Consider the following 12,221-nt stretch of genomic DNA (forward strand, 5'->3'; position numbering starts at 1 on the left):
CTGAAATGGTTGCTGTTTGTGTCTTTGCCTGTTCTCGTGTCTGTTTGTTTGTTTTCTCTCTTACAGATTTCAAAGGCTTGTGTTTCTCTCATTTCAGATTAGCAGCGGATGCCACCCCCGAGCACATATCACATAAGTTTATATTAATTATATTAAATATATATATATATATATATATATATATATATATATATATACATTTTTAAAAAAACATTATAGATTAGATATTAAAATGCATGCAATGCATATATATGTATGCATATATATGTATGTATATATATATATATATATATGTGTATATATATATATATGTGTATATATATATATATGTATATATATATATATGTGTATATATATATATATATATATATATGCTTTAGGTTTTTACCAAACTTGCTTGGTATTAACCATTAATATATGTGCAGACAAAAAAAGAAAATCTCCATGCTCTTATTCTCTTAATTCGCACTCTGGGGAGTTTTCTGCATTTTATTCTGAAACTCCACGCTTTCTGAGCGGAAGTGACGTAGGGCGTCAGTGCCGTCAAGCAGGCGAGCGTTAAGTGTTGACAAACTTTGCAATACATAACCTGTTACGCTGTGTGGGCGTCAGTTGGAGCAAAACAAATAAAAACGGGTTAGTAACAGACTTCTAGTCTGTTTGCAGTTTGCGAACCTCATTTGATTTTAAAACAGATTTAAACTAGCGTGGGGAAAAAAATAAAAGCGTTGATTTTAAACTTCGTGCTTTTATTTTGGAAGGCATCAACCGGATGTGTATGAGCTGCAACACTTGGACAGTTGGTCGAGCCGTCATAGTTTAGAGGCTGCTCTCTGCTTCAACTAACAATCTTGCATTTGTCTGAACGGACTAAAAATGCTCTCCTACATCATTGGCGTAAGTATAAATGAATTAAATATGCTCACACTGTTTTCTTTATGTACTTCTTCTTAGTTTCTAGTATAAGTGAAGGCTTGTGTAGCTGTTTCTGTCCAGTCTTATGGGGCCCTTCCCTAAAGGAGTTGGTGTGACTCATTTCTCCTGTTAAGGATTAAAGAAACATGGCTTTAATCCAGACACCGCCCCTCAGAGGTCTCGGACAGCTCAAGGCTGATTTATGGTTCCGCGTTACACCAACGCAGAGCCTACGGCGTCGCCGCGTACCCTACGCCGTAGGCTACGCGTACTTACGACGAAGGCTCTGCGTCGGTTTAACGCAGAACCATAAATCAGGCTTATCACCAGCTGGTTTAGTTGGTGTCTGAGTCATTTGGCTTGTGACCTTCATCCCTTCTTCAGCTCATCAGGGGCGGCTTTGACGGCATCATCAACCTCATCTTCAGGCTGTTCTTCTCCAAACGCAGACCTGCCATCACCTTAGAGGACCCCAACATTAAATACGCCCTGCGGCTCATAGATAAACAGGTGAAAGCGCGTCAGGGTGTGTCTTTGAACGCCGCTGGTGCGTTCACGTTCCGCCGCTGCTTTTCTGTGAGATCTTGAGTTTTTGAGAAATTGTTTTTGTCTCTTGTCTAGATCGTCAGTCATGATACGAGGAAGTTCCGCTTTGCTCTGCCTTCTGCTGAGCACGTCCTCGGTCTGCCTATTGGTCAGTATGGAATCATGTGATCGTTTAATTTACTCCCGTTCAATTAGTCAGCATTGATTAGGGCAGTGGTTCCCAACCTGGGGTCCGGGCCCCCCCGGGGGGGCGCCAGAGATCTCTGGGGGGGGCACGAAACTTTGTCTGCTTTAAAATTATGCAGTTGTAAAAATTATATTTGCGAATGAGTCATTCAAAAGACATTGTTAGGAATAATTTATGAATGTCTTGAATATTTTTTGTTTTTTATACACTGGTGACAAACACAGGAAATGATTTAATTCCTTATTATTATATCATTACTCAACATTTAATCTACTCCGACAGGTTGTTAAAGGAAAAATGATAAAAAATGTTGGTCTCATATTAAAAGAGACATTTTTCAGAAATATTGTTATGTCCTTTTGTGCGTATTTTATACATTGGTGACATTGGAGAAAAACAAAGTCATATGTATACAGAGTAAACCAAAGAGAAATTTATTAAAAAAAACATAATTCCTGTTCATTTTTTCAATTAAAGACTATTTTGGTGCTAGTACGTACGGGTCGGGGGGCCCGGCTGGTCTTAGACACAAGTAGGGGGGGAACAAGGAAAAATGGTTGGGAACCACTGGATTAGGGTAAACTTTTTCTTTTAAGATTTTTCAATATTTAACACAAAGACAAACAACCCCACATATATCCCACTTTCCCCGGTTCTCACATACAAAGAAGATAATAGCAATAAAACATATGTAAACAAGGGAAAATAAAATATTAGTAATAACAACAACAATGATGATACAATAAATAAATAGATGAATAACACATGGACGGTTAAGGGTTACGCATTAGTCCAAACATTTGTTGGTTAGTAGTGCAGTTGAGGGTTTCCACACATGCGAGTAACACTGTAAACATGACAAAAATAAATGCTAAGCTACAAGACAGAATGAGGACGAATTCTTTTTTTTTTTTTTTTTTTTTTACTTGTCAAAACCTCTTTATTCAGTCCAGCTCCTTCCGAGTACTTGTTTTTATTTTAATAGTTTTTGTCATTGTAAGACAAAAGATGCATCGCCTGTGGAAAACTTTGTTTATTCAAAAAGAAATCCTGTACATCATTGCTCACAATAGAAATGTCTTTTTTTCTCTTTTATAACCCCCCAAAACACCCAAAACACAAATATATATACATATATAAAATAGTAACATATCACACTAATATATTATAAAGTTAAAAAAACAAAAAACTGCAATAGACAATATTACCCCAAAAGGAATAAAATAAAATTGAAGAACTAGAAAAAAGGCTCCCCTACACCCCCACATAGAATCATCATGAGGACGAATTCTAAGAAAGGGGACCAGGCCTTTATACATTTTTGGCGAGATTTGAATCTGTTGTATCTGAGCTTTTCTAAAGGTATAAAAGATATCACATCTTTGACCCATTCTGTGAATGTTGGAGGATAAACTTTTTCTTGTGCATTAAAACCAAACTGAAGTTGTTTTCCCCTCCAGGGCAGCACATCTATCTGTCCGCTAAAGTCGATGGGAAGCTGGTCGTCCGTCCTTACACACCGGTGTCCAGTGATGACGACAGCGGTTACGTAGAGCTGGTGGTGAAGGTCAGGAGATCTGCCTGTCTGTTTGTAAGTAAATTTGTGTCCTGTTTTTGTTTCTCACGATTGTCTGTGTTTTTAGGTTTACTTTAAAGACGTTAACCCTAAATTTCCAGAGGGTGGGAAGATGAGCCAGTATTTGGAGAACCTCAAGATCAATGACACGATTGATTTCAGAGGACCCAGTGGCCTTCTCGTTTACAAAGGCAAAGGTGAGCATCAACCGAGGAATCCTGAATGCAGCAGCTGGATTGATGTTGACGTTACCACAGTGAGATGATAACATTGCTGTTCCTCCACAGGTGTTTTTGACATTCAGCCTGATAAAAAGACTCCGGCTGTGACCAAAACGGCTAAACATGTGGGCATGATTGCTGGAGGGACAGGTGAGGGAAGTCTTTTTAGAAGCTGTTGGCTTCACAGAACATGACAGATTACACCTCTTACTATTGATTTGACACTTTAACAAACAGTACTTGTTTATAAGTCCAACTTGATGCCAGAGTAGTGTGAAATATCCCGAGGTGCAGCATCAGAGGATGGAGACCGCTGTTAACTCTCCAGGAATACACTAGTTTAGGGATCTGCTGTGGTTCTGTCTTCATATCTGCTCAGATCACACCCAGTCCTAGTAGAGTTTATCACCTGACTTTTTCTTTTAAACTCATCTTCTGTATGAGATACAGCGTGAAGATTTCCCTCAGTCTTACACAGAGATGTCTTCAGTATTCACATTCATTACTCAGGTACAAGTATAGATACTAGAGTTTAAAAATACTCCTGTAGAAGTTGAAGTATCAACTCAAGTTTTTTACTCAAGTAAAAGTATAAAAGTACTGGTTTCAAAACTACTTAAAGTATAAAAGTAAAAGTAATGTAAGGGGGAAAAAAGCCATTAAGGACAAAAGCCATTGAAAATTAATGCATCTTATTATAATGCAAATATATTAAAGAAGCATATATGTGTACTATTGAGCATTAACATGTGTTTCAGAGAGCAGGAGATATGATGACTAGTTGCCTATAAGTATTGTAATGGTGCAAAAAGTCAAACTTCAGAGGCATGTTATCATTTATCCTAACCTTTATTGGAATGTACATCCAAGTTTAGTTGCAGGAATCTGAGGGAACGGATGTAAGAACAAAACTGGACAAGAACATCTGAAACAACCACAACCAAATTCACTCTATCCGGATGGAACAATTTAACTGGATAGTTTTTTTTTAAAGGCCCGAAATGAAATAGAGTAACGAGGCTGTTTTTAAAATGTAAGGAGTAAAAAGTACAGATAATTGCGTGAAAATGTAAGGAGTAAAAGTAAAAAGTCGTCTGAAAAATAATTACTCCAGTGAAGTATAGATAACCAAAATTTCTACTTAAGTAAGGTAACAAAGTATTTGTACTTCGTTACTTGACACCTCTGGTCTTACAGCTACAACTAAAGTTCAAATGGGTGCCCACGTTCTCTGTGTTACACTGTCCAAAGACGTGCTCTGTGGTTGTTCCAGGCATAACTCCCATGCTGCAGATCGTCACAGCCATCATGAAGGACCCTGAAGACCAGACCGTGTGCCACCTGCTGTTTGCCAACCAGGTCAGCACCACAGACCAGCATCACATTCCAGCTGTTTATTGTCGGTCACACAGCTGCTAAAAAACCCTAAATGTTTGATTGGTCCTGTGTTCAGACTGAGAAGGACATCCTGCTGCGAGAAGAGCTGGAGGAGATTCAAGTCAACCACCCGGAGCGCTTCAAGCTGTGGTTCACTGTCGACAGAGCGCCTGAAGGTACGTCCTAAACATCTGGACAATTTTGAGGGAACTTTGCTCCTTTGAGGCAGAATTCCAGACGTAAAGTTGCATTTTCAGAGAAATTAATAGTTTTACCGTACATATTTTATACATCAGAGCAGAGGTTGATCTTTTCAAACAAAGTTATCTTGATTAGATAAATTATTCAAGCTGATTATTAGTCGGCTGCCTTACATGTGACAATAGTCAGAAAAACAAAGGCAAATAGTTTCTCTCTTCCAAAACTAATTTAATCAGGTTAAATTGTGAATGACGACTGAATCAGATCAATGAGATTGTTGTCAGGTTTAGTCCTGTCATGTGGCTTTTGTAAATCAAACCACATTCTTATAGTTGCCTTTTTTTCCTTCTTAACGATATATACCGTATTTTCTGGACTATAAGCCGCTACTTTTTTCATAGGTTTTGAACCATGCGGCTTATACAAAGGTGCAGATATTCTGTGGATTTTTCTTCCACCGCTCAGGGCGCTCTAACGGGAATTAGAATCAAAACTAAGACAAAATAAATGCAAACAAGAATATGCTACTTCTTCTTTAGCAGATAGAAGTAGGTAGAAGCAGATTTCAAACAGATAAATAAATACCGGTTATTTTCTCTTGGTTCTGTCCCGTTTTAAATCAGCAAAGTTGCTGCCGTGTTAAAAGACTGTTAGGAAAGGATCTATTTATGTACAAATATGTACATCATTTACAGTTCAAAATCGTTCTGTACATGTAGTAAATATCTAATCTAACATAAATATCTGTGGCTTGCATATCTCTTTTTTTAAATAGAGTGGATGCAGCTTGTATATCTTTTTTTTTTTTAAATCGAGCAGGTGCGGCTTATAGTCCAGAAAATACGGTATACATTTTGTTACTACTGTTTTTCTTTTTTGGTACTTTTTCCCTCTTGCTACTGTTAACAGAAATGTCTCCACTGTGAGACGAATAAAGGGCTTGACGTATTTTAAATTGGGGATGCTTTTCCCAGCAGCATGTTTGACCGTCTCACCAGCAGGGGTCACTGTTGACATGTGAGTGTTTGTGTGTTTCAGGCTGGGAGTACAGTGAGGGCTTCATCAGCGAGGACATGGTGAGGGAACACCTCCCACCCCCCACAGATGACACCCTCGTCCTGATGTGTGGGCCTCCGCCAATGATCCAGTTCGCCTGCAACCCCAACCTGGACAAACTCGGCCACTCAAACAGCCGGAGATTCGTCTTCTAGACGTCTGTCCTCACAGGAGTCGAGGTTTGCTTATTTAAAGGGTCTCCAGTATCGTCTCTGCTCTGAAAGCACTAAGAGTTTTGCACACGTATAGCATTCATATGGCTGATATTCATCATGTGACATAATCACAGCAAGGACCAATATGGGTTTGATGGAAAGGCGGGGAGTCGTAAGTTAAAAGTATGTGATGTGGGGTTTTTTGTTTTGTTTCTGGCAATGGTTCTCGGATGTTTGGTGTTAAATGAGGATGTTACTATGAAACTCTTGTGCTGGAGCTTCAGTTTGGTTTTAATCAGTGCCTTAACACCTGCAAAGCTTTTTCTAATGCACATGAAGACTTGTAACTTGCTTCATTCAGAGTTGTTGATCATGTCAAACCTGCCGTTGTCAAAGATTATTATTGTTATGGCTGAAACATGTTCACTGGTTATTTATTGACAACTAAGTGAAGTATGCTCTTGAAATCTGGCAGCTGCTTGTGTTCAGATGTGCAACATAACTATCAACTGCTACTGAATTATTGATACACAGATCCCAACTGTTTATATAAAAAAGGGAAAGAACACTGCCAAGTGAGTTTTTCATTTTTATTATCAAAAATTTAAAAACAAGCAGAGTACATCTATAACACTTAAACATGTTGCCTTTGGTTTCAGTGATTGTCTTTTAGGACCTTCAGGGACATGCACTTATATTGATTCATAAATATAAACCAACATGTCATCTTGTTTAAAGAAGGTCGACTAGTTAAGTGTTTCCATTAAGAAAAAGAGATGTAACGTTATTAAGTCAACTTGAGATGTGATATTTAACCTGGTTACAGCATGTTGATCTCAGTGGGGTCTCTTTCAATTTAGGATCGTTACTTAACCATCAATGGTAATCTGACACTTATTTAGCAACTTTGTGTAAAAAAAACAAAAACAAACTTGTAATGTTGACCATGTGTAAACATGCATTTTCCTTTTAAATCTGTTACTTCCAGGTTTATGAGTGAATCCTGTTCTGAAAGAGGTCCCACCATGGAGGTCTGCAGCCAGACCCTTTTCCATTTGTCGAGGTTTTGACATTAACGATGAGTATCTGTGTCTGCCAGTAAAGTCAAAACCCAAACAAATACATTTAAAATGTAGCTTCTTTCCAACAAGCTGATATCTTCCGTACCATTTAAAAAAAAAAAAAAAAAAAGTTAAACACAACCAAGTCCTGACGAGACTAAAATAAGGCATTACATTGATAAATCATGCATTATACTCAAGAAAACTTCAATAAATATTTAAATGGTCATGAAATCTAAGGATCTTTGTGTGAATCAAAGTCTCACGTTCTCTCAGTTGGACTTGTGTGTTGCTGTTCTGCCATCCTCCGAAGAGCAAAGCGAGATCTCCCCGAACAACTCTTCCTCCTTCAACATGCTCTGAAAAAGAGGACAGACGGATGTCAGTCCAGCATCTTTATTTAAACAGTATTGTGATCCAACTGCAGCAGTTCGGCCTCTCACCGTCAGATTGTTGATTTCCTCCGAGAAAGCTCCAATCTGTCTGACCGTTCCTTCAGAGTCTTCCATCTGCCAGAATCCAGACAGCGTAGGGTTTAAACCTGGTTATGAAGACTCGTCCTAGTGTAAAATGCTCTCCGTACCTGTTCCAAGTTGTCGAGATGATCCTCATAGATGCAGGCGCTCCTCTGGAAGCTGCTGTTCGTGGGCATTTCCACGTTCATGGGACAGATGTATTCCTCACAATCCTCCGGACGTTTCCTCCTCAGAGTCCCGAAGCTACCAAACGACAGGCGTCTCGGCTGCAGGAGGAACACGGACCACAAACAGCACAACATTAGTTATGAGCTGAAGTTACAGCTTTTAAACCGAAGTGGCCAGTTAGAAACAAGTCACTGTGACCCCAGTCCTGCAGGATTCAGGAACAACGTTTCTAACCGGAGCTGCAGGTCGGGACAGAGTGGTATCACAGGACGTGCCAGACTGTCCTGGGTGAAGCCCAGACTCTGGTGTTGCTGCATAGTCTTTAATGTGGTTCAGAACCAGCACTTAGGAATTATATAAAAGTCTGTGCACAGATTCCACAAAACCAGACAGTAAAGATGGTAATTAGTCTTTTCCAGTGAAGTTTTCATTGATGTAAAAAATACATTTTCATCCTGTTTTTACTCTGAGAGAGTTCATATACGAGGTCGAATTAAAAACACGGAGAAGTGAGGAGTCAAAGCTGCTGCTATACTGATTATTCTGATAAAATGTCTCAGGTTTAAAATGATGCATTATGTTACACTTGAAAATATAAATAAAAACATTTTAGAGTGATATTAGACTAGATTTTTAATTTAAATTTTTTATGTTAATAGAAAAATCAAGGTAACTAAAGTTACTGTATAAAGCTTCCCATTAGTTTTGAGCATAACATTTTCCAGGACAAGTGTATACAATAAAAAATATAGAAACTAAAGTGGGGTACACGCAAGGATTTTTTTTTACACGTGAAGACAATAATGCTCCAATAATCTCGGCATTATCTCAACCTCTGACAGGACCGACCGCGTCTCCATGAGTCTGTAGCGCCACACAAGAACCTTGGACTCAACATGACACAGTTGCAGTAAGCCCCATTTTCTGCTGTATGCAAACGACCGGCAGCATAAAATGAAACTAAAAACAAGAGCAGCAAATGAATAAAGAGAACCAGATTACAGTATAGTGGAAGGAGAAAAGTACCACCTAAGGAGGGGTCTATAACTAGATCTGAGGTTCCTTGAACTCATCCTGGGTCGGTTTGAGCAGCTGTACCTTGACCTTGGCGGTGGCCGTGAGGACCGAGTAGTCGGGGTTTTCCAGGAAGTCCTGTTTGCGGCGCTGCGCCTCCGAGCCGATGAGCAGGTGGAAGTGAGTGGCCAGGTGGCGCCTCAGCAGGGTTTTGTTAGGAGGGATGTTGAGCAGCAGGGCGAGAGCCTCCACGTTGAAACGAGGCTCCAGCACCTTCACGACAGCACGGTGAAGGTCAGAAACTACAACACACTCATGCTGATGATGTGAAGTTTGTAAATCAGAGATTTGTGCTGCCTCACCATCAGCCCTCCGTGCACGCCGCTCCCCCGCAGGTTCGGGGCGTATTCTGCCAGATCCACCGAGCGCAGCCACTCCATCACCCTGTGGTTGGTCCACTGGGAGACCTCCGCTGGCGTGAAGTTGTTCTGCACAGGAACAAACAAACCAACCGGTGAGCAGGTAGTGGGAAGGTTTCAGATCAAACAAGCAGAGCTTGTTCTTACCTCGTCAGACGGCCGTCGCCTGAGACAGTTGGGGTCGTAGAAGTTGAGACGAAGCACCTGGATGGCCCTCTTGATGCTGAGGTGATGAAGAACACTGCCCACCTTCAGAGAGAGCAGGTCCTCCTGGACGACAGGATTAAACAGTTACCATTATTTATTCAGACTAGCCCTGTGTTGAAAAGATCGATTTTCCGATTCTAAATCGATTCACATGTCCAAAGATCGATTTTATTTTTTATCCCATCATTACAACTTTTGGTATATTTTTTTTTATGCCCAAAAAAGGAATGTTTTGTTGGACACGAGAATAACTAGTGCCATGTTTTTGTCTTTTAGATATGTTTAAAAGTATGAAAACATTAAAGTTTTCAGTTATAATTGCATACATTTATTTGCTTTATCTACTGTCTTGGGGTTACATTTGCATAAAATGCTAAAAACCAAATTCTCATTTCTCTCAATGGGAAATGGGATAAATTGATCATTCTGCCCCACAATGATTCTGAAAGCAGTTCTATAAGCATTCTGGGAGGTGATTGGTCATTAGCTGCCAATACTTGCTGTTGAATCTCAATACTAGTATTAATATGTTGCAGAACTACAGTCATATAATTCATGCAACAGCTCAAAAAACATAACATAACACTAACTCAAATCAATATCGGAATCGAATCGAATCAAGTCCTGATAATCGATTCTGAATCTTAAGAATCGGAATCGAATCTTGATATTTGAATCGATCCTCAGCCCTTATTCAGACCATTAAAGATTTCTAATGAGATGCTTTGATGCGGAACGCTCAAGTCATTTCAGTGTAAGGAGTTCTTTAAGCTCTGACAGAAGCTCCATGAGGAGGTTTAAAAGGTTCTGGCAGCTCACCACGGTCATGTAGTGCAGCATGCGTCCATCCACTCGCGCTTCATCGAAGCTGCTCTTGTACTGCGGGAGGCCGATGTCGTCCAGCCATCCTGGAAACGACAATCATCAGTGGACGTGATCACAACCGACAGTAAGGTGGTTCAGACTCGCCGTCACTCACTGGTCACCCAGTTGTGGTCCAGTTTGCCCTTTAGATCGTCCTCCTTTGACCCGAGAGCCTGCAGAGCGAGCTGCAGCTTTTTCCTGTGGAGAGGCTGCTTCATGCCCATCTCCTGATGAATACAAGCAGAGCACATTCAACATGAATCTGCTTCAATAAAAACACTTTCTAAAATAGATTTTGTGTTAATATTTCTTGATCATCTTTGGCTCAAACTTTAAAATCATTCACCACCTAAAAAACAAATTAAATTCTAGTTTTGATGACTAGTTTTTTTCCCCTCCTACCTTCTCCAGATCGTGTTGTGACGTCTGCAGTAAAGTTTGTCCCGATTTGATCCAGTTCTGTCCCTGAGCAACGTACAACCCGAGTCCTTGTTCGTGAAGCCACACACACACGTCCTCATTACTCCAGCGGGAGAAATGGACGTCAGCAGCGCTGAACAGAGAGAGAAAATCTGAATGAGATATAAGCTTGTGGGCAACAGAAACACTGCAGTGGTTCTCATCACAAACACACCAAGTTTAAATCAAATATAACCCTCAAACCCAAAACGATGTTCTAATCCACCCTGGACACACTGGCTGGTTGATAAAAATATATCCTTTTTAAGTTATAAAATAGTGGATGCTCATGTTTGTACCAGCTGTCTTAATTAAATACAGATTTTAGGTTCCTTTTTGTTGTATACACAATGTTGTAACAACATTGTGTCAAAAAAAGGTCTTGAGAAGGCGAGCGGTGAGAAATTTAAATCAATATTTTAGTCATGCAGCAGATTCTGGGTGAGGAGCAATGACTTATTTAATGAAAGTGCTAATTACTAGACCTAATGCTTTGTAGGTTTCAGAATCCTGCACATGAAGGTCATTAACGTCCCGGTGTTGGGACTCACTTGGGTTTGGATTCGCGCGACCAGCCGAGTCGAGGGCCGGCGGTGGCTCTGACTCCGCCTCTTCTGAATTCCATTTCAGCATCATCGAGGTTCAGGGAGGTGGAGTGACTCCTCTTTAGCCTACACAAGAACGATAACAGATGTGCAACTGATAAACTCAGAGTAGTTCAAATGTGACGGATGTCACGCTCACTCGTTACCTGCCAAAAAACTTCTTCAACCCTCTGGACTTCTTCTTGGTTTCTGGAGATGATGGCAGAGGAGCTGCGTCGCGGGATCTCTGCGGGGCGACGCCGGCCAGGTCCAGGTGATCTGTGCCTTTGCTTTCTGACTCAGCTGGAAAAACCATGACGTCAACAAAACAGTAAATATTCTCACTCCCTCTTTCCAGCATTTTGGCTTATTCCCTCCAAGTGGGGGGGGGGTCGCCACAGCAGATCAACACAGTCAGCAGATCTACTTGGCTCAGGTTTTACACCAGATGTCCTTGCTGAGGCAAACCCACAAGAATGGACACACACACACACACACACACACACACACACACACACACACACACACACACACACACACACACACACACACACACACACACACACACACACACACACACACACACACACACACACACACACACACACACACACACACACACACACACACACACACACACACACACACACACACACACACACACACACACACACACACACACACACACACACACACACACACACCAAATGACCTACGTGCCTGTTTTTGGACTGT

The 12,221-nt window shown here is 40.6% G+C and overlaps 2 protein-coding genes across 3 annotated transcripts in view; one reads left to right on the forward strand and one right to left on the reverse strand.

Annotated features, from left to right (window-relative positions):
* The first annotated feature begins 762 nt into the window (after positions 1 to 762).
* LOC133423928 (NADH-cytochrome b5 reductase 3-like) lies at positions 763 to 7,446 on the forward strand. Its single transcript, XM_061714262.1, has 9 exons — positions 763 to 897; positions 1,300 to 1,425; positions 1,537 to 1,609; positions 3,109 to 3,215; positions 3,292 to 3,421; positions 3,512 to 3,595; positions 4,719 to 4,804; positions 4,899 to 4,998; positions 6,062 to 7,446. The coding sequence occupies exons 1-9, from the start codon at positions 877 to 879 to the stop codon at positions 6,232 to 6,234; spliced, it is 900 nt and encodes a 299-aa protein (XP_061570246.1). The 5' UTR covers positions 763 to 876; the 3' UTR covers positions 6,235 to 7,446.
* LOC133423924 (liprin-beta-1-like) overlaps positions 6,811 to 12,221 on the reverse strand; it is a 32,940-nt gene continuing 27,529 nt past the window's right edge. For both annotated transcript variants that reach the window (XM_061714254.1, XM_061714253.1), the window contains 11 exons: positions 11,654 to 11,789; positions 11,454 to 11,573; positions 10,846 to 10,996; positions 10,559 to 10,670; positions 10,399 to 10,487; positions 9,520 to 9,642; positions 9,316 to 9,441; positions 9,038 to 9,226; positions 7,879 to 8,037; positions 7,739 to 7,804; positions 6,811 to 7,654 (listed from right to left, as the gene is read on the reverse strand). In XM_061714254.1, the coding sequence (XP_061570238.1) occupies positions 7,568 to 7,654; positions 7,739 to 7,804; positions 7,879 to 8,037; positions 9,038 to 9,226; positions 9,316 to 9,441; positions 9,520 to 9,642; positions 10,399 to 10,487; positions 10,559 to 10,670; positions 10,846 to 10,996; positions 11,454 to 11,573; positions 11,654 to 11,789 (1,358 nt within the window). In that variant the 3' untranslated portion in view covers positions 6,811 to 7,567. The remainder of the gene's footprint in view (positions 7,655 to 7,738; positions 7,805 to 7,878; positions 8,038 to 9,037; positions 9,227 to 9,315; positions 9,442 to 9,519; positions 9,643 to 10,398; positions 10,488 to 10,558; positions 10,671 to 10,845; positions 10,997 to 11,453; positions 11,574 to 11,653; positions 11,790 to 12,221) is intronic.

Source organism: Cololabis saira, chromosome 23, assembly GCF_033807715.1.
Source record: "Cololabis saira isolate AMF1-May2022 chromosome 23, fColSai1.1, whole genome shotgun sequence".
Lineage (NCBI taxonomy): Eukaryota > Metazoa > Chordata > Actinopteri > Beloniformes > Belonidae > Cololabis > Cololabis saira.

What these genes read in the sequence shown, in the direction of transcription:
- LOC133423928 (XM_061714262.1), top strand. Translation starts at nt 877, where the DNA reads ATGCTCTCCTACATCATTGGC. An exon ending in TGCTCTCCTACATCATTGGC is followed by an intron (nt 898 to 1,299) that starts GTAAGTATAAAT and finishes TCCCTTCTTCAG; the next exon opens with CTCATCAGGGGCGGCTTTGA. An exon ending in TGTCGACAGAGCGCCTGAAG is followed by an intron (nt 4,999 to 6,061) that starts GTACGTCCTAAA and finishes TGTGTGTTTCAG; the next exon opens with GCTGGGAGTACAGTGAGGGC.